General features: G+C 38.9%; 1 protein-coding gene across 3 annotated transcripts in view; it reads left to right on the forward strand.

Moving 5' to 3' along the window:
- FAAH2 (fatty acid amide hydrolase 2) overlaps window positions 1-18,854 on the forward strand; it is a 287,721-nt gene extending 268,867 nt beyond the window's left edge. For all 3 annotated transcript variants that reach the window (XM_063660660.1, XM_054471437.2, XM_063660661.1), the window contains one exon: window positions 18,417-18,854. In XM_063660660.1, coding sequence (XP_063516730.1) covers window positions 18,417-18,592 — 176 coding nt within the window. In that variant the 3' untranslated portion in view covers window positions 18,593-18,854. The remainder of the gene's footprint in view (window positions 1-18,416) is intronic.
- The last annotated feature ends 6,899 nt before the right edge of the window (window positions 18,855-25,753 follow it).

Below are 25,753 nucleotides of genomic sequence, written 5' to 3' on the forward strand. Positions count from 1 at the left end.
AGAGGCCTCAGTGTGTGATTTTCCCCTCCCTGTGTCCATGTGTTCTCATTGTTCAACTCCCACTTATGAGTGAGAACATGTGGTATTTGGTTTTATGTTCCTGTGTTAGTTTGCTCATAATTATGGCTTCCAGCTTCATCCATGTTCCTGAAAAAGACGAAAAAGACAAGAACTTATTCTTTTTTATGGCTGCATAGTATTCCATGATATATATGTGCCATGTTTTCTTTACCTAGTCTATCACTGATTGACATTTGGGTTAGTTCCAAGTCTTTGCTATTGTAAATAATGCTGCAATAAACATATGTGTGCATGTATCTTTATAGTAGAATGATTTATAATCCTTCAGGTATATATGCAGTAATGGGATTTCTGGGTTAAATGGTATTTCTGGTTCTAGATCCTTGAGGAATTGCCACATTGTCTTCCACAATCATTGAACTAATTTAAAAGTGTAAAAGGATTTCTATTCCTCCACAGCCTCACCAGCAACTGTTGTTTCCTGGTTTGTTAATAATCACCATTCTAACTGGCGTGAGATGGTATCTCATTGTGGTTTTGATTTGCATTTTTCTAATGACCAGTGATAAGGAGCATTTTTTCATATATCTGCTGGCCGAATAAATGTCTTCTTTTGAGAAGTGTCTGTTCATAACCTTCACCCAATTTTTGATGGGATTTTATGTATCTTTCTTGAAAATTTAAGTTCCCTGTAGATTGTGGATATTAGACCTTTGTCAGATTGGTAGTGTGCAAAGTTTTTTTTTCCATTTTGTAGGTTACCTGTTCACTCTGATGCTAATTTCTTTTGCTGAGAAGAAGCTATTTAATTTGATTAGATTGCATTTGTCAACTTCAGCTTTTGTTGCAGTTGCTTTTGGTGTTTTATTCATGAAGTATTTGCCCATGCCTATGTCCAGAATGGTATTGCCTAAGGTTTCTTCTGGGTTTTTATGGTTCTATGTTTTACATTTAAGTCTTTAATTCATAGTAGTTTTTGTATAAAATGTAAGGAAGGGATTCAGTTTCTGTTTTCTGCATATGATTAGCCAGTTTTTTCAGCATCATTTATTAAATAGGGCATCTTTCCCCATTGCTTGTTTTTGTCAGGTTTATTGAAGATCAGATGGTTGTAGCTGCGTGGTGTTATTTCTGAGGTCTCTGTTCTGTTCCATTGATCTATATATCTGTTTTGGTACCAGTACCATGCTGTTTTGGTTACTGTACCCTTGTAGTATAGTTTTAAGTCAGGTAGCATGATTCCTCCAGCTTTGTTCTTTTTGCTTAGGATTGCCTTAGCTATATGGGCTATTTTCTGGTTCCATATCAAATTTAAAGTAGTTATTTTTAATTCTGTGAAGAAAGTCAATGATAGCTTGATGGGAATAGCGTTGAATCTATAAATTACTTTGGGCAATATGGCCATTTTCAGGATATTGATTCTTCCTATTCATGACCTTGAATTGTTTTTCCATTTGTTTATGTCCTTTCATATTTCCTTGAGCAGTGGTTTGTAGTTCTCCTTGAAGAGGTATTTCACGTCTAATGGAAGTTGTACTCCTAGGTATTTTATTCTCTTTGTAGCAATTGTGAATGGGAGTTCAATCATGATTTGGCTGTCTGCTTGTCTATTGTTTGTGTATAGGAATGCTTGTGATTTTTTTACATTGATTTTGTATCCTAAGACTTTGCTGAAATTGCTTATCAGCAACTTAAGGAGTTTTTGAGCTGAGACAATTAGGTTTTCTAAATATACAATAACGTCATCTGCAAACAGAGACAATTTGATTTCCTCTCTTTCTATTTGAATACCCTTTATTTTCCTTGCCTGATTTCCCTAGGCAGAACTTCCAATACTGTGTTGAATAGGAGTGGTGAGAGAGGGCATCCTTGTCTTCTGCTGGGTTTCAAAGGGAATGCTTCCAGCTTTTACCCATTCAGTATGATATCAGTTATAAGTTTGTCATAAATAGCTCTTATTATTTTGAGATGTGTTCCATCAATACCTAGTTTATTGAGAGCTTTTAGCATGAAAGGGTGTTGAATTTTATCAAAGGCCCTTTCTGCATCTATCATGTGGTTTTTATCACTGGTTCTGTTTATCTGATGGATTACGTTTTGATTTTCATATATTGAACCAGCCTTGCATCCCAGGGATGAAGTTGACTTGGTCATGGTTTATAAGCTTTTTGATGTGCTGCTGAATTCGTTTTGCCAGTATTTTATTGGGGATTTTCACATTGATGTACATCAGAGATGTCGGCCTGAAATTTTCTTTTTTTGTTGTGTCTCTGCCAGGTTTTGGTATCACGAAGCTGCTGGCCTCATAAGATGCATTAAGGAGGAGGTCTTCTTATTCTATTGTTTGGAATAGTTTCAGAAGAAATGGGACCAGCTCCTCTTTGTATATCTGGTAGAATTTGACTATGAATCTGTCTGATCCTGGGCTTTTTAAATTGATGTTCTTGGATTTTTTTTTTCAATTACTGCCTCAATTTCAGAATTCGTTATTGGTCTATTCAGGGTTTCTAATTCTTCCCGGTTTAGTCTTGAGAGGGTGTATGTGTCCAGGAATTTATCCATTTCTTCTATGTTTTCTAGTTTATTTGCATAGAGGTGTTTATAGTATTCTCTGATGGTAATTTGTATTTCTGTGGAATCAGTGGTGATATCCCCTTTATCATTTTTTATTATGTCTATTTGTTTCTTCTCTACCTTTTTTGGTATTAGTCTATATAGTGATCTATTTATTTTGTTAATCTTTTCAAAAAACCAGCTCCTGGAGTCATTGATTTTTTTGAAGGGTTTTTCGTGTCTCGATCTCTTTCAGTTCTGCTCTGATCTTAGATTTTTTTTTAATTTTTAATAATATTTACGTTATAGTATTGGCTTAAAAGAGACAATAATATAATTACACTGCTACATATTCATGAAACATTATTTCATCAACAAAGCAGGATATTAAGCTGTAATGGGTACAGCTTTTCACAATCATGTATTAACTTAGCAGAAAAAAATCTGGACTACTATAAACTAAAACATTTACCGTGGCTGTTTTTGTTTTGATTTATACTTTCTTTTGTTTATTGCTATGTTCCAAATTTTCTTTATATATATATATATTTATTATACTTTAAGTCCTAGGGTATGTGTGCACTATGTGCAGGTTTGTTACATATGTATATATTTGCCATATTGGTGTGCTGCACCCATTAACTCGTCATTTACATTAGATATATCTCCTAATGCTATCTCTCCCCCGTCCCGCAACCCCACAACAGGCCCCACTGTAAGATGTTTCCCTTCCTGTGTCCAAGTGTTCTCATTGTTCAATTCCCACCTATGAGTGAGAAGATGCGGTGTTTGGCTTTCTTTCCTTGCAATAGTTTGCTGAGAATGATGGTTTCCAGCTTCATCTGTGTCCCTACAAAGGACATGAACTCATCCTTTTTATGGCTGCATAGTATTCCATGGTGAATGTGTGCCTCATTTTCTTAATCCAGTCTATAAGTGTTGGACATTTCTGTTGGTTCCAAGTCTTTGCTATCGTGAATAGTGCCACAATAAACATACGTGTGCATGTGTCTTTACAGCAGCATGAATTATAATCCTTTGGGTATATACCCAGTAATGGGATGGCTGGATCAAATGCTATTTCTAGTTCTAGATCCCTGAGGAATCACCATACTATCTTCCACAATAGTTGAACTAGTTTACAGTCCCACCAACAGTGTAAAAGTGTTCCTATTTCCCCACATCCTCTCCAGCACCTGTCATTTCCTGACTTCCTAATGATTGCCATGGTAACCGGCATGAAGTGGTATCACATTGTGGTTTTGATTTGCATTTCTCTGATGGCCAGTGATGATGAGCATATTTTCATGTGTCTGCTGGCTGCATAAATGTCTTCTTTTGAGAAGTGTCTGTTCATAACCTTTGCCCACTTTTGGATGGGGTTGTTTGTTTCTTTCTTGTAAATTTTTCTGAGTTCTTTGTAGATTCTGGATATTTTCCCTTTGTCAGATGAGTAGATTTGTAGAATCTGTAAATTACCTTGGGCAGTATGGCCATTTTCACTATATTGATTCTTCCTATCCATGAGCATGGAATGTTCTTCTATTTGTTGGTATCCTCTTATTTCGTTGAGCAGTGATTTGTAGTTCTCCTTGAAGAGGTCATTCAGATCCCTTGTAAGTTGGATTCCTAGGTATTTTATTCTCTTTGAAGCAATTGTGAATCGGAGCTCACCCATGATTTGGCTCTCTGTATATCTGTTATTGGTGTATAAAAATGCTTGTGAGTTTTGCACATTGATTTTGTATCCTGAGACTTTGCTGAAGTTGCTTATCAGGTTAAGGAGATTTTGGGTTGAGACGATGGGGTTTTCTAGATATACAATCATGTCATCTACAAACAGGGACAATTTGAGTTCCTCTTTTCCTAATTGAATACCCTTTATTTCTTTCTCCTGCCTGATTGCCCTTGCCAGAAATTCCAACACTATATCAAATAGGAGTGGTGAGAGAGGGCATCCCTGTCTTGTGCCAGTTTTCAAAGGGAATGCTTCCAGTTTTTGCCCATTCAGTATGATATTGGCTGTGGGTTTGTCATAAATAGCTCTTATTATTTTGAGATACATCCCATGAATACCTAATTTACTGAGAGCTTTTAGCATGAAGGGCTGTTGAATTTTGTCAAAGGCCTTTTCTGTATCTATTGAGATAATCACGTGGTTTTTGTCTTTGGTTCTGTTTATATGCTGGATTACATTTATTGATTTGCATATGTTGAACCAGCCTTGCATCCCAGGGATGAAGCCCACTTGATCATGGTGGATAAGCTTTTTGATGTGCTGCTGGATTCGGTTTGCCAGTATTTTATTGAGGATTTTTGCATCGGTGTTCATCAGGGATATTGGTCTAAAATTCTTTTTTGTTGTGTCTATGCCAGGCTTTGGTATTGGGATGATGCTGGCCTCATAAAATGAGTTAGGGAGGATTCCCTCTTTTTCTATTGATTGGAATATTTTCATAAGGAATGGTACCAGCTCCTCCTTGTGCCTCTGGTAGAATTTGGCTGTAAATCCATCTTGTACAGGACTTTTTTTGGTTGGTAAGCTATTAATTATTGCCTCAATTTCAGAGCCTGTTGTTTGTCTATTCAGAGTTTCCACTTCTTCCTGGTTTAGTCTTGGGAGGGTGTATGTGTCGAGGAATTTATCCATTTCTTCTAGATTTTCTAGTTTATTTGCATAGAGGTGTTTATAGTATTCTCTGATGGTACTTTGTATTTCTGTGGGATTGGTGTTGATCTCCCCTTTATCGTTTTTTATTGCATCTATTTGATTCTTCTCTCTTTTCTTCTTTATTGGTCTTGCTACCAGTCTATCAATTTTGTTGATCTTTTCAGAAAACCTGCTCCTGGATTCATTGATATTTTGAAGGGTTTTTTGTGTCTCTATCTCCTTCTGTTCTTCTCTGATCTGAGTTATTTCTTGCCTTCTGCTAGCTTTTGAATGTGTTTGCTCTTGTTCCTCTAGTTCTTTTAATTGTGATTTTAGGGTGTCAATTTTAGATCTTTCCTGCTTTCTCTTGTGGGCATTTAGTGCTATAAATTTCTCTCTACACACTGCTTTGAATGTGTCCCAGAGATTCTGGTATATTGTGTCTTTGTTTTCGTTGGTTTCAAAGAACATCTTTATAACTGCCTTCATTTTGTTATGTACCCAGTAGTCATTCAGGAGCAGGTTGTTCAGTTTCCATGTAGTTGAGTGGTTTTGTGTGAGTTTCTTATTCCTGAGTTCTAGTTTGATTGTACTATGGTCTGAGAGACAGTTTGTTATAATTTCTATTCTTTTACATTTGCTGAGGAATGCTTTACTTCCAACTATGTGGTCAATTTTGGAATAAGTGAAATGTGGTGCTGAGAAGAATGTATATTCTGTTGTTTTGGGGTGGAGAGTTCTGTAGATGTCTATTAGGTCCTCTTGATGCAGAGCTGAGTTCAATTCCTGGATATCCTTGTTAACTTTCTGTCTCGTGGATCTGTCTGATGTTGACAGTGTGGTTTTAAAGCCTCCCATTATTATTGTGTGGGAGTCTAAGTCTCTTTCTAGGTCTCTAAGGACTTGCTTTATTAATCTGGGTGCTCCTGTATTGGGTGCATATACATTTAGGATAGTGTGCTCTTCTTGTTGAATTGACTCCTTTGCCATTATGTAATGGCCTTCTTTGTCTCTTTTGATCTTTGTTGGTGTAAAGTCTGTTTTATCCAAGACTAGGATTGCAACCCCTGCCTTTTTTTGTTTTCCGTTTGCTTGGTAGATCTTCCTCCATCCCTTTATTTTGATCCTATATGTGTCTTTGCATGTGAGATGGGTTTCCTGAATACAGCACACTGACAGGTCTTGACTATTTATCCAATTTGCCAGTCTATGTCTTTTAATTGGAGCAATTAGCCCATTTACATTTAAGGTTTATATTGTTATGTGTGAATTTGATCCTGTCATTATGATGTTAGCTGGTTATTTTGCTCAGTAGTTGATGCAGTTTCTTCCTAGCATTGATGGTCTTTACAATTTGGCATGTTTTTGCAGTGGCTGGTACTGGTTGTTCCTTTTCATGTTTAGTGCTTCCTTCATGAGCTCTTTTAGGGCAGGCCTGTTGGTGACAAAATCTCTCAGCATTTGCTTTTCTGTAAAGGATTTTATTTCTCCTTCACTTATGAAGCTTAGTTTGGCTGTATAAGAAATTCTGGGTTGAAAATTCTTTCCTTTAAGAATGTTGAATATTGGCCCCCACTCTCTTCTGGTTTGTAGGGTTTCTGCTGAGAGATCTGATGTTAGTCTGATGGGCTTCTCTTTGTGGGTAACCCAACCTTTCTCTCTGGCTGTCCTTAGTCTTTTATCCTTCATTTCAACTTTGGTGAATCTGACAATTATGTGTCTTGGAGTTGCTCTTCTCGAGGAGTATCTTTGTGGCATTCTCTGTATTTCCAGAATTTGAATGTTGGCCTGCCTTGGTAGGTTGGGGAAGTTCTCCTGGATAATATCCTGGAGAGTGTTTTCCAACTTAGTTCCATTCTCCCCATCACTTTCAGGTACACTGATGTGATGTAGATTTGGTCTTTTCACATAGTCCCATATTTCTTGGAGGCTTTGTTCATTTCTTTTCATTCTTTTTTCTCTAAACTTCTCTTCTCACTTCATTTCATTCATTTGATCTTCATTCACTGATACCCTTTCTTTCAGCTGATTGAATCGGCTACTGAAGGTTGTGCATTCATCCCGTAGTTCTCGTGCCAGGGTTTTCAGCTCCATCAGGTCATTTAAGGCCTTCTCTACATCGGTTAGTCTAGTTAGCCATTGGTTTAATCTTTTTTGAAGTTTTTTAACTTCTTTACAATGGGTTCAAACTTGCTCCTTTAGCTCGGAGAAGTTTGATCGTCTGAAATCTTCTCTCAACATGTCAAAATCATTCTCCATCCAGCTTTGTTCCATTACTGTTGAGGAGCTGCATTCCTTTGGAAGAGGAGAGGCATTCTGATTTTTAGAATTTTCAGTTTTTCCACTCTGTTTTTTCGTCATCTTTGTGGTTTTATCTAGCTTTTGTTTTTGATGATGGTGACGTACAGATGGGGTTTTGGTGTGGATGTCCTTTCTCTTTGTTAGTTTTCCTTCTAACAGACGGAACCGTCAGCTGCAGGTCTGTTGGAGTTTGCTGTAGGTCCACTCCAGACCCTGTTTGCCTGGGTATCAGCAGCAGAGGCTGCAGTTCAGCGAATATTGCTGAAGAGCAAATGTTGCTGCCTGATCATTCCTCTGGATGTTGTGTTTTAGAGGGGTACCCGGCCGTGTGAGGTGTCAGTCTGCCCCTCCTGGTGGGTGCCTCCCACTTAGGCCTACTCATGGTTCAGGGACCCACTTGAGGAGGCAGTCTGTCCGTTCTCAGATCTCAAACTCTGTGCTGGGAGAACCACTACTCTCTTCAAAGCTGTCAGACAGGGACATTTAAGTCTGCAGAGGTTTCTGCTGCCTTTTGTTCTGCTATGCCTTGCCCCCAGAGGTGGAGTCTACAGAGGCAGGCAGGCCTCCTTGAGCTGCGATGGGCTCCACTCAGTTCGAGCTTCCTGGATGCTTTGATTACCTGCTCAAGGCTCAGCCATGGCAGGTGCCCATCCCCCAGCCTCGCTGCTGCCTTGCAGTTCAATCTCATTCTGCTGTACTAGCAATGAGTGAGGCTCCATGGGCATGGGACCCTCCGAGCCAGGAGTGGGACATAATCTCCTGGTGTGCCATTTGCTAAGACCATTGGAAAAGTGCAGTATTAGGGTGGGAGTGACCTGATTTTCCAGGTGCCGTCTGTCACCACTTTTCTTGGCTAGGAAAGGGAATTCCCTGAACCCTTGCACCTCCTGGGTGAGGTGATGCCTCGACCTTCTTCAGCTCATGCTCGGTGTGCTACACCCACTGTCCTGTACCCAGTCTCCGACAAGCCCCTGTTAGATGAACTCGGTACCTTAGTTGGAAATGCAGAAATCACCCGTCTTCTGTGTCACTCACGCTGGTAGCTGTGGACTGGAGCTGTTCCGATTTGGCCATCTTGTAACCACCACCACCACCCCCCCATCTCAGTTATTTCTTATCTTCTGTTAGCTTTTGAATTTGTTTGCTCCTGCTTCTCTAGTTCTTTTCATTGTGATGGTATGGTGTCAATTTCAGGTCTTTCATGCTTTCACATGTGGGCATTTAGTGCTATTAATTTTCCTGAAACACTGGTTTAAATGTGTCTTGGAGATTTCGGTAGGTTGTGTCTTTGTTCTCATCGGTTTCAAAAAACCTATGCTTAATTTCGTTATTTACCCAGTAGTCATTCGGGAGCAGGTTGTTCAGTTTCCATGTAGTTGTGCAGTCTTTAGTGAGTTTCTTAATCCTGAGTTCTATTTGATTTAACTGTGGTCTGAGAAACTATTTGTTTTCTATTTTTTGCATTTGCTGAGGACTGTTTAACTTTCAATTATGTGGTTGATTTCAGAATAAGTGCTATGTGGTGAGATCTTCAGATGTCCATTAGGTCTGCTTGGTCCAGAGCTGAGTTGAAGTCCTGAAAATCATTGTTTATTTTCTGTGTCATTGATCTGTCTAATATAGACAGTGGGGTGTTAAAGTCTCCCACTATCATTGTGTGGGAGTGTACACCTCTTGTAGATTTCTAAGATCTTGTTTTATGAATCTAGGTGCTCCTGTTTTGGGTGCATATATATTTACAATAGTTAGCTCTTCTTGTTGCATTGATCCCTTTACCATTATGTAATGCCCTTCTATGCCTTTTTTGATATTTGTTGGTATAACCTCTGTTTTATCAAAGAATAGGATTACAGGAAGGGGACCATCACACACCGGGGACTGTTGTGGGGTGGGGGGAGGGGGGAGGGGTAGCATTAGGAGATATACCTAATGCTAAATGACGAGTTAATGGGTGCAGCACACCAACATAGCACATGTATACATATGTAACAAACCTGCACCTTGTGCACATGTACCCTAAAACTTAAAGTATAATAATAATAAAATTAAAAAAAAAAGAATAGGGTTGCAACCTCTGATTTCTTCTGCTTTACATTTGCTTGGTAAATCTTTCTCCATCCCTTTATTTTGAGCTTATGTGTGTCTTTGCACATGAGATGGGTCTCCTGAATACAGCACACCGATGGGTCTTGACTCTTTATCCCATTTGCCAGTCTGTGTCTTTTAATTGGGGCATTTTGCCCATTTATATTTAAGGTTAATATTGTTATGTGTGAAATTGCTCCTGTTATTATGATGCTAGCTGGTTATTTTGCCCATTAGTTGATGCAGTTTCTTCATAGTGTTGATGGTCTTTGCAATTTGGTATGTTTTTGCAGTGGCTGATACCAGTTTTTCCATTCCATATTTAGTGCTTCCTTCAGGAGCTCTTTTAAGGCAGGTTTGGTGGTGACAAAGTTCCTCAGTATTTGTTTGTCTTTGAAGGATTTTATTTATCCTTCTCTTATGAAGCTTGTTTGGGTGTGAAGTTTGTTTGGATGTGAAATTTTGGTTTGAAAACCATTTTCTTTAAGAAAGTTGAATGTTTGCCCCCACTGTCTTTAGGCTTGTAGGGTTTCTGCAGATTAATCCATTGTTGGTCTGTTGGGCTTCCCTTTGTAGGTAACCTGACCTTTCTCTTTCGCTGCTCTTAACATTTTTTCCTTCATTTCAACCTTGGATAATCTGGCGATTAGGTGTCTTGGGGTTGCTGTTCTTGAGGAGTATCTTAATGGTGTTTTCGCTATTTCCTGAATTTGAATGTTGGCCTGTCTTGCTAGGTTGGGGAAGTTTTCCTGGATAATATCCTGAAGTGTGCTGTCTAACTTGGTTCCATTCTCCCCATCACCCTCAGGGACCCCAGTCAATTGTGGGTTTGTTCTTTTCACATAGTCCCATATTTCCTGGAGGCTCTGTTTTTTCCTTTTCACTCTTTTTTTTCTAATCTTGTGATCTTGCCTTATTTCAGTAAGGTGATTTTCAATCTCTGATATCCTTTCTTCCACTTGATCTATTCGACTATTTTTACTTGTGTATGCTTCACGAAGTTCTCGTGCTGTTTTTCAGCTCCATCATGTCATTTATATTCCTCTCTAAACTGGTTATTTTAGTTAGCATTTCCTGTAACATTTTATCAAGGTTTTTAGGTTCCTTGCCTTGGGTTAGAACATGCTCATTTAGCTCAGAGGAGTTTGTTATTACCCACATTCTGAAGCCTACTTCTGTCAATTTGTCAATCTCATTCTCTATCCGGTTTTGTGCCCTTGCTGGAGAGGAGTTGCAATCATTTGGAGGAGAAGAGGCATTCTGGTTTTTGGAATTTTCAGTGCTTTTGTGCTGTTTTTTTCCTCATCTTCATGTATTTATCTACCTTTGATCTTTGAAGCTGATAACCTTGGATGGGCTTTTTGTGTGGGGTTCCTTTATGTTGATGTTGATGTCGATGTTGTTGCTTTCTGTTTATTAGTTTTTCTTCTAACCGTCAGGCCTCTCTTCTGCAGGTCTGCTGCAGTTGCTGGAGGTCCAATCCAGACCCTGTTCTCCTGGGTATCACCAGTGGAGTCTGTAGAACAGCAAAGATTGCTGCCTGCTCCTTCCTCTGGAAACTTTGTCCCAGAGGGGCACCAGCCTGATGCCAACTGGAGCTGTCTTGTATGAAGTGTCCTTTGACCCCTGTTGGGAGGTCTCTCCCAGTTGGATGCACAAGGTCAGGGACCCAGTTGAGGTGGCATTCGGTCTCTTGGCAGAGCTGGTGCACTGTGCTGGGAGAATCCCTCTTGTCAGGATTAGTTGTTCTCTTCAGAGCCAGCAGGCCAGAATGATGAAATCCGCTGAAGCTGCTCCCACAGCTACCCCTTCCCCCAGATGCTCTGTCCCAGGGAGATGGTAGTTTTGTCTATAAGCACCCGACTGGGGCTGTTACCTTTCCTTCAGGGATGCCCTACCCAGTGAGGAAGAATCTAGGGATTCAGTCTGGCCACAGCCATTTTGCTGTGCCCAGCCCAGACCTCCCAGACTCCTCAGTACTTTCAGGGGAAAACTGCCTACCAAATCCTCAGTAATGGTGAATGCCCCTCCCCCCACCAAGCTCAATTGTCCCAGGTCAACTTCAGACTGTTGTGCTGGCTGCATGAATTTCAAGCCAGTGATTCTTAGCTTGCTGGGCTCCCTGGCAGTGGCACCTGCTGAGCAATACCACTAGGCCCCCTGGCTTCGGCCCCCTTTCCAGGAGACTGAACAGTTGTGTCTCACTGGGGTTCCAGGTGTCCCTGGGGTTCCAGGCGCCACTGTGATATGGAAAAAATATTCCTGCAGCTATCTCAGTGCCAAAACAGCCACCCAGTTATGTGCTTGAAACTCAGGGCCCTGGTGGTGTAGGCACACAAGGAAATCTTCTGATCTGCAGATTGTGAAAACCATGGGAAAAGCATAGTAACCTAGCTGGGTAGCACAGTCCCTCACAGCTTCCCTTGTCTGGGAGAGGGAGGTCCCCCAACTTCTTGTATTTCCTGGGTTGGGCAATGCCCCACCCTGCTTCTGCTTACCCTCCTGTGGGTTGGACCCATTGCCTAACCAGTCCCTATGAGATGAATTGGGTACTTCAGTTGAAAATTCAGAAATCATCCTCCTTCTGCGTTTGTCTCAATGGGAGCTGCAGACCAGATCTGCTTGTATTCGGCCATCTTGGCTTCATTCCCTCAATTTTTTTTTTTTTTTTTTTTTTTTTTTTTGCTTGTCTGGGAAATATTTTATTTCACCTTCATTTATGAAACAGTTTGGCAGGATATAAAATTTTTGGCTGCAGGTTTTTATTTTTTAAAGGAGTTAAAATAGCCCCCAGTCTCTTCTGAGTTTTGTGATTTTTGCAGAGAAGTCCACTCTTAGCCTGATTGGTTTTCTTTTATAGGTGCTTTGATCCTTTTCTCTACCTATCTTTAATGCTTTCTTCTTTATTATTGACTTTAGATAGTCTGATCATTGTATACCTTCATAATGTTTATTTTAAATATCTCACAGGTGTTCTCTGAGTTTCTTGTATGTGGATATCTTTCTAACAAGATTAGCAAAATATTCCTGAATTATTTCCTCACATATGTTTTCAAGGTTGTTTATGTTTTTCTTCCTCTCTCTTAGAAATGCCAATATGTTATAGGTTTTGTTGCTTTACATAATCCCATATTTCACCAAGACTTTGTTCCATTTTTTTAAATTATTTTTTTTCTTTATTTTTGTCTGACCAGTTTAGTTTGAGAGACTGATCTTCAATCTCTGAAATTCTTTCTTCTACTTGGTCTAGTCTATTATTAAAGTGTTCAACTTTATTTTGACATTCCTTAAGTGAATTTTTCATTTCCAGAAGTCCTGTTTGATTTTTTAAAAAAATATATTTATCTCTTCCTTCATATCCTGAATTGCCCTCATATTTTCTTTTTGGTTGGTTTTCAGTCTTGTCTTCGATCTTGTGGGGCATCCTGACAATCCACAGTTTGAATTCTTTATCTGTCATTTCTGAGTTTCCATTTTCGTTAAGGTCCATTGCTAGAAAGCTAGTTTGACTCTTGTTGGTATCACAACATTCAGCTTTTTCATGGTGCCAGATTTCTTATGCCGAGTTCTTCTCATCTGGAGGTATTGTCACTTACTTTTGAAATTTATTTTTGTTCAGATGGTATTTGTTTTTCTTTCCCTATTTTTTCTTCCTCCCTCCTGAGAATGTTACTGTATAGTATTCTGGGTAGAGTCCTTGGCTCTGCTTCTATTTCCTGTGCACTTCTGAGGGCAACTTTTTTTTTTTTTTTTTTTTTTTTTTTTGAGACGGAGTTTCGTTCTTATTGCCCAGGCCAGAGTACAATGGCGCACAATCAATCTCAGCTCACCGCAAGCTCCACCTCCCGAGTTCAAGCGATTCTCCTGCCTTAGCCTCCCAAGTAGCTGGGATTACAGGCATGGGCATGTGCCAGCACACCCAGCTAATTTTGTATTTTTAGTAGAGACGGGGTTTCTCCATGTTGGTCGGCTGGTCTCAAACTCCTGACCTCAGGTGATCCACCTGGCTCAGCCTCCCAAAGTGCTGGGATTACAGGCATGAGCCACTGTGCCTGACCACTGGCAACTTTTTTACTGGGCTATGCACTTTGACCTGCTGGCCAGAGGGTAGCACTTTAGGGTAAGACACAGATGTGGCACAAGCAGATGGGTATTTGATCTTTGTTTACCGTGAGGGGATCTCTGTTGTTTCAGGTAATGAGCTAGATCGTGGTGTTCCCAATGCCCTGAGCTTCCTTCGTAACTGTGGCTGGGGAGACACAACTGATCTGATTTGGACCCTTTGGCTTGCCCACAAATACTCCAATGATGACCACAGGCACTAGTCCTGATAGGGGTGGCTGGGGGAACTCCTGGTACATACACTTAGGCCTCTGCTGGAAGTGAGGGGGTTGCACTGCCTCCATGACCTAAATAGGCAGGAACACAATCTGTTCCCTTTTCACACCCTTGTTGTAGGGCTCATCATGTACACTTCAGATGCACGTTGTTGTCTCTCCAGGCCACAGTGTGTCTGAGAGCCAGGAAGAATGCCTCTCTTGCAACTCTCCATGGGGGTGTTTTTGAGGCAGAATATCTTTACTCACTCAACCCAAATACAGACAGCTTTATGGCTCACCTCTTCTTTGACATATAAATGTTGCTGCTTCATGTAAGGGAGAGGTCTGCCTTTCAGCCCATGTGGTGAGTGTCATTTGTGGTGGTGTGAGCTGGTTAGGTTAGCCTGACCTCAGGTGCCAGTAGGACTGGATAGGAACTGGCCGTGTTAGACTGGGCTAGGTAGCTCACCAGTCTCCAGGCCCCTAGATGGCCGATTGGATGACATTTACGAGTCCTGAAGGGGCTGGACCTGGGTTGAGCCAGCCCAGAGTTCAGTGCAGTCCGCGTAATGGGGAGAGTTGGGTTGGTCCCTGGGTCACTGGCTGAACTCTCAGGCAGGTCAGGCAGACCAGTCAGGTGGTGGGAACCTGAGGGTGGATAACTGGCCTGTGGTTATTGGGCTCTCCAAGGGGCTCTGGGCTGCAGCTGAAATATTCAATTGGGGGCAAGCCAGCCATGCTGTGGACCTTTCACTGGGTAGGGCAAGTCCCCGAAGTTGGAAAAATGGAAACTGGAAGCTGTGAGGCACGTCGTACACCCACACTTTCCTCCTACAGATGCCGTGTTGGATTTTGTTGTGGGAGGCATGCACAAGTAGGTGCCAGGCCTCCCTACTCTCTCCCTGGCCCAGAGGTGGCAGGGGCAAAGTTAGTGGCAGTGATGGCTGCAAAATGGTTGACAGCAATCTCTGGGATTTGGGCTGTCAAAGAAATGCCAAGCCATGGCCACAGTCTTCAAGCAGGGGCAGGGGAAGGTGCACTGGTGACCTGGAGCCTGCAAACGCCATTTGGTGTGAAGCAGTATGAGTGGGGAGTTGTGTGGCATGCAGTAAACCTGTTGCTTCTTTGTACTTCGGCTGTGGTATCTGTGCTGAAGGCTGCAGAAGTGCCTAGCTTTCCCATTTCCTCCCTAGCCCAGGGGAAGGAGGGATGGCATAACTTCTGTTACTTAAACATTGGTTATTTTGATAGTGTCCCATAATTCTCAGACCTTCTTCATTATTTTTTCTTATACTTTCTGTAACTACCTTACCTTTCCTTAAATACTTTTACTTATAACATTCCTTAACTACTTCTGAATTCATTATCAGTCATTTCATAGATCTCTGTTTATTCAGGGTCCATAATTAGAGGTTTATTAGTTTATTTTTGTGATTTTTAAAAATTATTTGTAATTTTTGTGTTCTTATTTTGGTGCCTATGCATTTGGGTACATGGCCACCTCTTTCAGCCTTTGTAAGTGTTCTTTGGCAATGATAATCTTTCAGTATTTATTCTAACCTGGGATTTTGGGTGGACCAACTGATACCAACCCTGGACAGCTGACCTTGCTCTTGGGTTCTGTAGTTGGGGTGAGCTGCTGCCTGTAGTTTGAGGTTGAGTGGAATGGCGAGCTGTGCTTTGTAGTCTGATAAGACAACTAGCTGGGTTTTAATTTGGCAGTGCTAATGGCTGTTCTTTGCAATCACCTCTGATCAGATTGCATTGCATGCTGCCTTCCCCAGCAAAACAGTACTGCTATTTGGAATCTGTAGTCAGTCAGGGCCATGTGCTGGTGCTCTTAGGCTCGAGGAGGTCTCTGGGGTTACTGTTCATCCACCTGGGGCGACAGGTTAGGTACTTCCTTTCACAGATATTCATGGATCAGCACTTGCCTTCTGGCCTGAGGAAGCCTTAAAGAGATTATTAAGCGTTAGTGGGATTGTCATAGAGTCAGTGGGGTTGGGTGGGGCCAGATGCTCTATTCCATGGATAATTACTGGCCTACAGTTGCCTCCAAGCCTGGAAAAGGCTCAAGGAGAGAAGTGACATTACATAAGGAAGCTGGCTAGGGACTTCAGCTAAGCAAACCCGTGGACTATGGTTCCTGCAGGGCAGTGCTGTTGGCTGTTTTCTATCATTTGGCACCTTCATTGACAAAAGTGAAGAGCCACTGCCAAAATCCATGTGCTCATCATTGTGAGCCCCACCCCTTTTCTTTGTTTCTAACTAACCTCAGGTGCCCTCGCCCTGCTGGTACTCCCAATGTTTGTCATGGAGTGAGATAAGAGTGAGCTTCCTGTAAAGCACCTCACAATGATGAGGAAGCTGGATATATGTTTACAACTCTCTTTTCCCCTGCAGAAAGATGAGCCTAGGGGAATCTTCTGTGGCACTGTTACAGCTTGAGAGAGAGTGATACGAAATGAAACCATTCCTCTTACCCTTTGAATGCAGCTGTTATCTGTTCTGTGGCTGGAGGGGCTATCTCCCAAATTCAGGGATATTCATGAAAGTATTCCTATCTGCGAATAGTTGGTAGTTGGATTTATGTGAGGGGGACTGGAACTGCAGAACTCCTCCTATTCCACTATCTTGCTGACATCACTCTCTTTACTTTCCTCTCAATTTACTTTTAATAAAGGTTTCAAGACAGTTCAATGAAGAATTAATAGTCTTTTCCTCAAATGGTTCTAGGACAACTGGATATCTAAATGCAAAAGAATAAAGTTGGAGCCTTGCCACACACCCACCGTATACAAAAACTAATGTAAAATAAATAGGAGACCTAAATGTAAAAGCTAAAACTCTAATATTGTTATAAGGAAACATGAGTACATCTTCATGACCTTGAGATAAAAGGTTTCCTAGATACAGCTTCGGAAGCCCAGGCAATAAAAGAAAGCATGATAAATTAGAATTTGCCAAAATTTAAAAAAAAAAACTATTTCAAAATATAACTTCAATAAAGTAAAAAGGAAAGACACTGACCAGGGGAAAATATTTGCAAATTATATAACGACTGGGGACTTATATTCCAAACATATGAAAAACTCTTACAACTCAATAATAAGACGATAACCCAACTTAAAATGCACAATGGATTTCAACAGATATTTCCCTAAAGAAAACATACTAATTGCCCATAAGTGCGTGAGAGAATGGTCAATATAATTACTCATTAGGGAAATGCATATTAAAATCACAAGGAGTTATCAATGCACATTCACTAAAATAGTTATAAACAAAAAAGATAAGGGTTAATGAGCATGTGGAGTAACTGGGACCCTCATATATTTCTGGTAAGACTATTGTCAAATTGGTGCAGACTCTTTGGAAAACAATTTGGCATTTTCTTAAAATGTTAAATGTAAATTTGTCATAAAACTCAACTATTTTATTCATCTGTATATGTATATATATGCTCAAGAAAGGAAAAATAAATATTCATGCAAAGACTTATAAACAAATGTGTACTTATATTGCTGGTTTTTGCAGCATAATTAGTAATAGCCAAAAGTATCAGTCCAACTCTCCAGTAACTGGTGAATAGATAATCAAAATTTGGTATATTTATTCAATGGAATAGTCTTTGTCCATAAAAGAACCATTTATATAAACCTTGAAAACATTGTGCAGAGTGGAAGAAATCAGACACAAAATGTTACATATTATATAATGCAATTTCTAGAAAGTGTTCAGAAAAGGAAATCTATATGGATAAAAATTTAATTACTGGATACTGGGGATTGGGGGAATAGAGAAATGGAGAGTAATTGCTAATTGGTTTGGGGTTTTTGGGGTGGATGATAAAAATGTTCTCTATCTAGATTGTGGTGATGCTCGCACAATTCTGTAAATTTATTAGCAATCATTAAACTGTACATTTGAAATGGGGAATCTTATTTTATATAAATTATGCTGCAATAAAGTTTTATAACAGCATGAATGAGGTAAATAATGACAAATCACAACTCTAGTGTGAAGTGATATTACAAAATGTTTATAGCTTAAAAGAAAATCCATATGTTTAAGAATATATTATTCTACTTTATAATTTACTCCGATTTTTCTGAAAGTGCTGTGGAAAACAAGTTAGAAATAACATCATGGGAAAGAACTTTAGGCTATTATTCACTCTTTCTGCATTCAGATCTCAATTACAGCTTTTGCTAGCCAAGTGATCTTGGATGTGTTATCTAACTTCTCTATTCTTCAGTTATTTCATCAGAAAAATAGTGATAATTAATAGCTTCTGTATTATGAGCTTGTTGTGATGTCAAATATTTAATACAGGTAAAGTTCCTAAATATTATTAAGTCCTAAGTAGATAGTAAATTATAATTGTATGTTTTCACCTATTATCTTTATTATTGACAAAATAATTGAAGAAATACGTTTTCAGGAACAGGTCTTGATTTCTCACTTATTTTGTTTGTTTTCTTTAGGTGTCTTCAGTGCCCTGGGTTTGCCTGTGACCCAATGCCCACTGGGACTGAATGCCAAAGGACTCCCTCTAGGCATCCAGGTTGTGGCTGGACCCTTTAATGATCATCTGACCCTGGCTGTGGCCCAGTACTTGGAGAAAACTTTTGGGGGCTGGGTCTGTCCAGGAAAGTTTTAGGAGGACCTTCTGCAAGGTTAATGTGTGTGTGTGTGTGTTTGTGTGGTGGTGTTTCTATTAATTGGGTGAAATCAAGCACCAGCAGACAAGCAGAGAAACAACTGGGAAATGTATTGACTCATTTAGTTATTCTTTCTTCTTTTATTTCCTTCTCTAACTGTTGGTCTTACTAAAATGGTAATATTTCCTTCTTGCTTTTTTGTTACTGGAAAATTAGGACATGTAAATGGATAAGTGCAATAAAGTTTCCTAGATGCTGGAATCGTGTCTGCTTTGGGTACAGCAGGGAAATTAAAGACGGGAATGTCCAGTGCTAATGAGGGGATCTTAAGAAACTTTAGAGAAGAGGTGTTGCTGAAACTGACAAATGTAGAATTACATGTTTTCCAGGCAGGCCATTAAGTAAGGAATTCCAGTTAGAAGAAGCTACAGTGAAGAAGGCAAGGACATGGACATGTTGCTGTAAGTTAGTATGGCTGGTGGGGAACTGGAAGGGGGTATATAAGTAATGAGACCATGGTAAGGAAAGCTCTTCCAATATCCCCCAAAAATGTTTTATAATTTTGTTCACTAAGAGATCCTAGAAGCAACAGGTCCTAGAACAACATTATATATACGATTATATATATTATATATTCACATATATGTTATATATCATAAGTATCGTATATATTATATATATATATAATCATATATATAATGGATTTAGAAAGTCATTGTTTTGAAACCATCAAATAATACTTAATTCGTACATAGCTCATCAACAGATCCTAAAACCACTGGATAAAAGTTTGCCAAACAGAATATTTGTAGTCTCAAAATATCTTTTCACTTACCACTTATTAATTTCAAGAGTGGGGAATATTACCTGTAGAGTGCAGATATATGGTAGACACCATCATAATCAAATAGCCAACATTAATCTAAACAACAAATCTGTAATGTCCCTTACAAGAATGCATCACCTGAATCTAATTATAAGAAATAATCAGACAAAACCAAATTTATAAGCATCTTACAAAATTAAGGGCCTGTGTTATTCAAATATGTCAAAGAATTAATGCCAGTGACAGGCTAAGGAACTCCTCCAGAATAAAGATGAATAAAGACCCATGATAACTAAATTCAATGTGTGATCTCAAATTGGAAAAGTAACATTTTTAAAAAAGATAGTGTTAAGACAACTGGACAAATATAAATGTAGGATGTTTTGTAGATAATGTACTGTGGCAATTTCTGAATTTCATTTTGTTTTTATTTATTTATTTTTTTGTTATACTTTAAGTTCTGGGATACATGTGCAGAATGTACAGGTTTGTCACATAGGTATACATGTGCCATGGTGGTTTGCTGCACCCACCAACCCATCATCTATATTAGGTATTTCTCCTAATGCTATCCCTCCCCCGACTCCCTGACAGGTCCCAGTGTTTGACGTTCCTCTCCCTGTGTCCATGTGTTCTCATTGTTCAACTCCCACTTATGAGTGAGAACATGCAGTATTGGGTTTTCTGTTCTTGTGTTAGTTTGCTGAGAATGATGGTTTCCAGCTTCATCCATGTCCCTGCAAAGGGGACGAACTCATCCTTTTTTATGGCTGCATAGTATTCCATAGTGTATATGTGTGTCACATTTTCTTTTTCCAGTCTATCATTGATGGGCATTTGGGTTGGTTCCAAGTCTTTGCTATTGTGAACAGTGCTGCAATAAACATACAAGTGCATATGTCTTTATAGTAGCATGATTTATAATCCTTTGGGTCTATACCCAGTAGTGGGATTGCTGGGTCAAATGGTATTTCTGGTTCTAGATCCTTGAGGAATCGCCACACTGTCTTCCACAATGGTTGAGCTAATTCACACTCCCACCAACAGTGTAAAAGCATTCCTAGTTCTCCACATCTTCTCCAGCATCTGTTGTTTCCTGACTTTTTAATGATCACCAAACTGGCATGAGATGGTATCTCATTGTGGTTTTGACTTGCATTTCTCTAATGACCAGTGATGATGAGATTTTTTTTCATATATTCATTGGCCGCATAAATGTCTTCTTTTGAAAAGTGTCTGTTCATATCCTTAGCCCACTTTTTGATGGGAAAGTTTTTTTCTTGTAAATTTGTTTAAGTTTTTTGTAAATTATGGGTATTAGCCTTTTGTCAAATGGATAGATTGCAAAAATTTTCTCCCATTCTGTAGGTTGCTGGTTCACTCTGATAGTTTCTTTTGCTGTGCAGAAACAGAGCACCTGGGGGAAGGGGTGGCTGTGCGTGCAGCTTCAGCAGACTTAAACGTTCCTGCCTGCTGGCTCTGAAGAAAGCTGCAGATCTCCCAGCACAGCGCTCGAGCTCTGCTAAGGGACAGACTGCCTCCTCAAGTGGGTTTCTGAACCCCATTCCTCCTGACTGGGAGACACCTCCCAGCAGGGGTCAACAGATACCTCATACAGGAGAGCTTCAGCTGGCATCTGGCAGGTGCCCCTTAGGGACAAACCTTGCAGAGGAAGGAACAGACAGCAATCTTTGCTGTTCTGCAGCCTCTGCTGGTGATACAAAGGCAACCAGGGTCTGGAGTGGACCTCCAGCAAACTCCAGCATGCCTGCAGCAGAGGAGCCTGACTGTTTTTGCATCTATATTTATTAGAAACATTGATCTGTAATTTCCTTTTTTTTAGCTTCTTTGTCTGGTTTCAGTATTGTAGTAACCTTGGCATCGTAGAATGAGTTAGGAAGAATCCATCCTCCTCAATTTTTTGGAAAAGTGCAGTGTTAGTTCTTTAAAAGTTTGGAAGAACTTGGCAGTGAAGCCAACTATTCCTAGAGTTTTCTATTTTGGAAGGCATCTTATTACTGATGTAATCTCATTATTCATTATTAGTCTATTCAGATTTTATGAACATATATGTGCCAAACACTGGAACACCCAGATGTATAAAGCACATATTATATGTAAGTCAAAGAAAAGATTTCAATACTCTACTAGTTGAGGACTTTAACATACTGCTCTAAGAATTAAACACATAATCTAGGCAGAAAATTTAAAAAGAATAATTGGATTTAAACCGCACTTTAGACCAAAGGAACCTCATAGACATTTATGGAACATTATATCTAAGAACAACTGAGTATAAATTTTTTATCAGCACGTGGAACATTCTCCAGAATTTTACACTGTAGGTTAAGCCACGAAAAGATCTCAACATATTGAAAACATTAAAATCATATAAAGCATACTATAAGACCAAATGGAATAAAACTAGAGATAAATAGCATGAGAAACATTGGAAGCCATATAAATACACGTAAATTAAACAACAGGGTTCTGAATAACCATGGAATCAACAGAGTAATTAAGATAGAAATCAAACAATTTGTTGAAACAAATCAAAATGGAAACACAACATACCAAAACTTGTGAGATACTGCAAGAGCAGTGCTCAGACTAAAGTTTATAGCAATAAATGCCTACATTAAAAAAAGTATAAAAGATTACAAATTAGCAATCTAAAAATGCACTGCAATGAACTAGGAAAACAAGAAAACACCAAGGCCAACATTATGAGAAGAAAAGAAATAACATAGACCAGAGCAGGACTAAATTAAGTAGACATTAAAAAAAACAGAGGATTCATAAAACAAAAAAGATGGTTGTTCAAAAAGATAAGCAAGATTGATAAAGTGCTAACTAGAATAACCAACAAAAGAAAAGAGAAGGTCCAAATAAAGAAAATGATAAATAAGTGGGAGTGCTATGCAATTCTTGCACTTCTACAAAGAAATACATGAGATGGTAATTTTTAAAGAAAAGAGGTTTAATTGGCTTATTATTCTGTAGGATTTACATGAAGCATGGTGCCAGCCTCTGCTCAGGTTCTAGCAATTCTACTATTGGGTGTCTACCCAAAGAAAAAAATAATATATCAGTGAGATACCTGCATTCTCATGTTTATTGAAGCAGTATTCAAAAAAACAAAAACATGGAATCAACCTAAGTGTGCACCAACAGGTGAATGAATAAAAAAGTGTACAATATATACACAATGAAATACTTTTTGGCCATTAAAAACAATGAGATCATGTTATTTTCAGCAACAAGGTTGGGACTGAAGAACCTATGAAATATGCCAGGCACAAAAACATAAATATTGCATGTTCTCACTTATATATGGGAGCTGGAAAATTTGATCACATGGAGGTATAGAGTGGAAAGATAAATAACAGAGACTGGGAAGGATGATTGGGGCGGAGGGTGGAGGATAAAAAATAGTGGATTAAGATACACAAATCATAGAGTTAGAAGGAATAAATTTAATGCTTGACAGCAGAGAAGTGTAACCGTAGTTTAAAAAAAAAAATTGTACTTGAGTGACACCCTAAATACCCTGACTTGATGACTACACGTTATATACATGTAACAAAATTTCACATGTAACTTATAAATTTGTACAAATAAAAAAATTTTAAAAAGAAATCTTATCAAGTATATCCTCAGCCCACAATTGAATAAAACTAAAAATCAATAACAAGAGGAAATTTAGAAACTGTACAGAAATATGGAAATTAAGCAAAATGCTCACTGGGCATGGTGGCTCACGCCTGTAATCCCAGCACTTTGGGAGGCCGAGGTGGGTGGATCACATGAGGTCAGGAGTTCAAGACCAGCCTGGCCAACATGGTGAAACGCCCTCTCTACTAAAAATACAAAAAAAGCTAGCCAAGCATGGTGGTAGGTGCCTGTAATCCCAGCTACTCGGGAGGCTGAGGCAGGAGATTTATTTGAACCCAGGAGGCAGAAGTTGCAGTGAGCCGAGATCATGGCCACTGCACTTCAGCCTGGGTGACGAAGCAAGACTCTGTCTCAAAATAAATAAACAAACAAACAAAATGTTCATGAGTGACCATTGGGTCAAGGAAGAAATAAAGGAGAAAATGCATTTCTGGAAACAAATGAAAATCAAAATACAATGTACCAAAACCTATGGGATACAGCAAAAGCAGTGCTAAGATGGAAGTTTATAGCAATAAACACCTACATCAAAAAAGTAGAAAAAGGCTGGGCACAGTGGCTCACCTGGTAATCCCAGCACTTTGGGAAGCTGAAGTAGGAGGATTTCTTGAACCCAAGAGTTTGAGACTAGCTTGGGAAAAAAAAAAGCGAGACTCTGTCTTTACAAACATAAAAATAAGTAAATTATCTGGGAGTAGTGGTACACACCTAAAGTCCCAGCTGCTTGGCCAGAAGATGTGGGAGGATCACTTGAGCCTGGGAGGTCAAAGCTGCAGTAAGCCATGATTGCACCACTGCACTCCAGCCTGAGCAACAGAGAAAGATCTTATCTGAAAAAAATAAAATAAACAATCTAACAATACACCTCAAAGAAATAGAAAAGCAAGAACAAACCAAACCCCAAATGAGTACAAGAAACAAAATAATAAATATCAAAGCGGAACTAAATGAAATAGAGACCAAAAAATCAATACAGCATGTCAGTAAAACAAAAAGTTGATTCTCTTTGTTTATCTTTTTGATAAACAAAATTGATAAACCACTAGCTTGAATACCCAAGAAAATACCCAAAGGAACAAAATCAGAAATGAAAAAGGAGACATCATAACAGATGCCACGGAAACACAAAGGATTATCAGAGACTATTATAAACTAACAAACTGGAATGCCTAGAAGAAATGGACAAATCTCTGGACACATACATTTTCTGAGGTCTTATTCAGAGTATTATATCACTTCACATGAATCCTATCCTACTATAGGTTACCTGGATTTTCCAGGTGATAGGAGGATGTCTGTGACGTCAAGAATGGCAGTCTCATCTAAAATTATGTAACATAAGCAATGTATAGTCAGAATGGAATGCTCATCTAACTTATATAACATAAGTAATGTATAGTCATAGTGAATAAAAAGAGAAATGGCTTTGGAGTCAGGTTTGGAGTCAGACCTAGGTTTGATTCTTGCCTTGCTACTTATTAGCTTAGTTGCCTAACCAATCTCAGCCTGTTTTGTCATTTATAGAAGGGAGGATTTGACACTCATGCCTCATTATTATTTATAGAAGGAAGGAAGGGAGAAAATGACATCTGAATGACAGCCTCATTCATTATTGATCATCACAAAAGGTTATGATTGGGATTGTCAATTTTTCTCTCCTACTAGACTGTAATCTTTTAAGTACTCTGAAACATCTTTATTTTCACCAAACTCACAATACAGTATTTCACATGGTGTCAGTTTACCTCAACAGTTCTTCTTGACCAGTACTAAATTAGACCTCATTCTAGTATATTTTCCTCAAATATAATGAGGTTAAATTATCTTTAATTTTCCACATCCCCATGAAACTACCCATGTACCAATGCAGTTATCAATGTTTTTATGCATAATATTATAATTTGCTGCATGTCAATTTTGTTATAATCATTTTTGAGTATTTGAGATAAATATGGTTTTGGCTGGGCCAGATATATTTTCCTACTGTCTACCAGATGGGTTGATGTGCATATAACAGTAAGTTTACATATATAAGATTTAATATCACAATGATGCCATTGCCTTAATGGTGATTTGAATAATTTCTGAAGCTCCTAATTTTGTAAAAAATAATGCCTATATTTTATTAAAATTTTATATTGTCTTTGCTGAGTTATGAGGCTTTTTTTTAAAAAAAAAGAAACTCAATAAATTCACCAATTATCTCTGCGTAGCACAGAACTGAGCTGTTATATATAATTTATATTTCATCTGCACAGTATGATATGCTACAATGACTTATTACAGACAAGAATATTAATTGCTTGCTTTCCTGTCTTGCCCATCCTCAGCATATCTCTTAGACTAAAAATATTAATAATATGAAACAGAATCTACTTCTAATTGCCTGTTTTTAATTCTATGTAAAAACTTTCTTCATTTATATTATTGAAAATCAGGCTTCATCATGTTTTATCAGCAAAATGTCAAGTATTTCTTGCACTTTCTCATTGATATTTAATCTATGGTTGGTGAACACGAAATTAAAAACGTATTTCTTTTGTTACAGGAAATGCAGAGTGTTCTAGCATATCTTAGTAGAGAAACCTGACCCCATTGCAGAGGGGAGGTAGGGCAATAATCTTAAAAAAACTAATGTGTAAATTGAGACCTTAAGAAT

This window comes from Pongo pygmaeus, chromosome X, assembly GCF_028885625.2.
Source record: "Pongo pygmaeus isolate AG05252 chromosome X, NHGRI_mPonPyg2-v2.0_pri, whole genome shotgun sequence".
NCBI classification, from domain to species: Eukaryota; Metazoa; Chordata; class Mammalia; order Primates; family Hominidae; genus Pongo; species Pongo pygmaeus.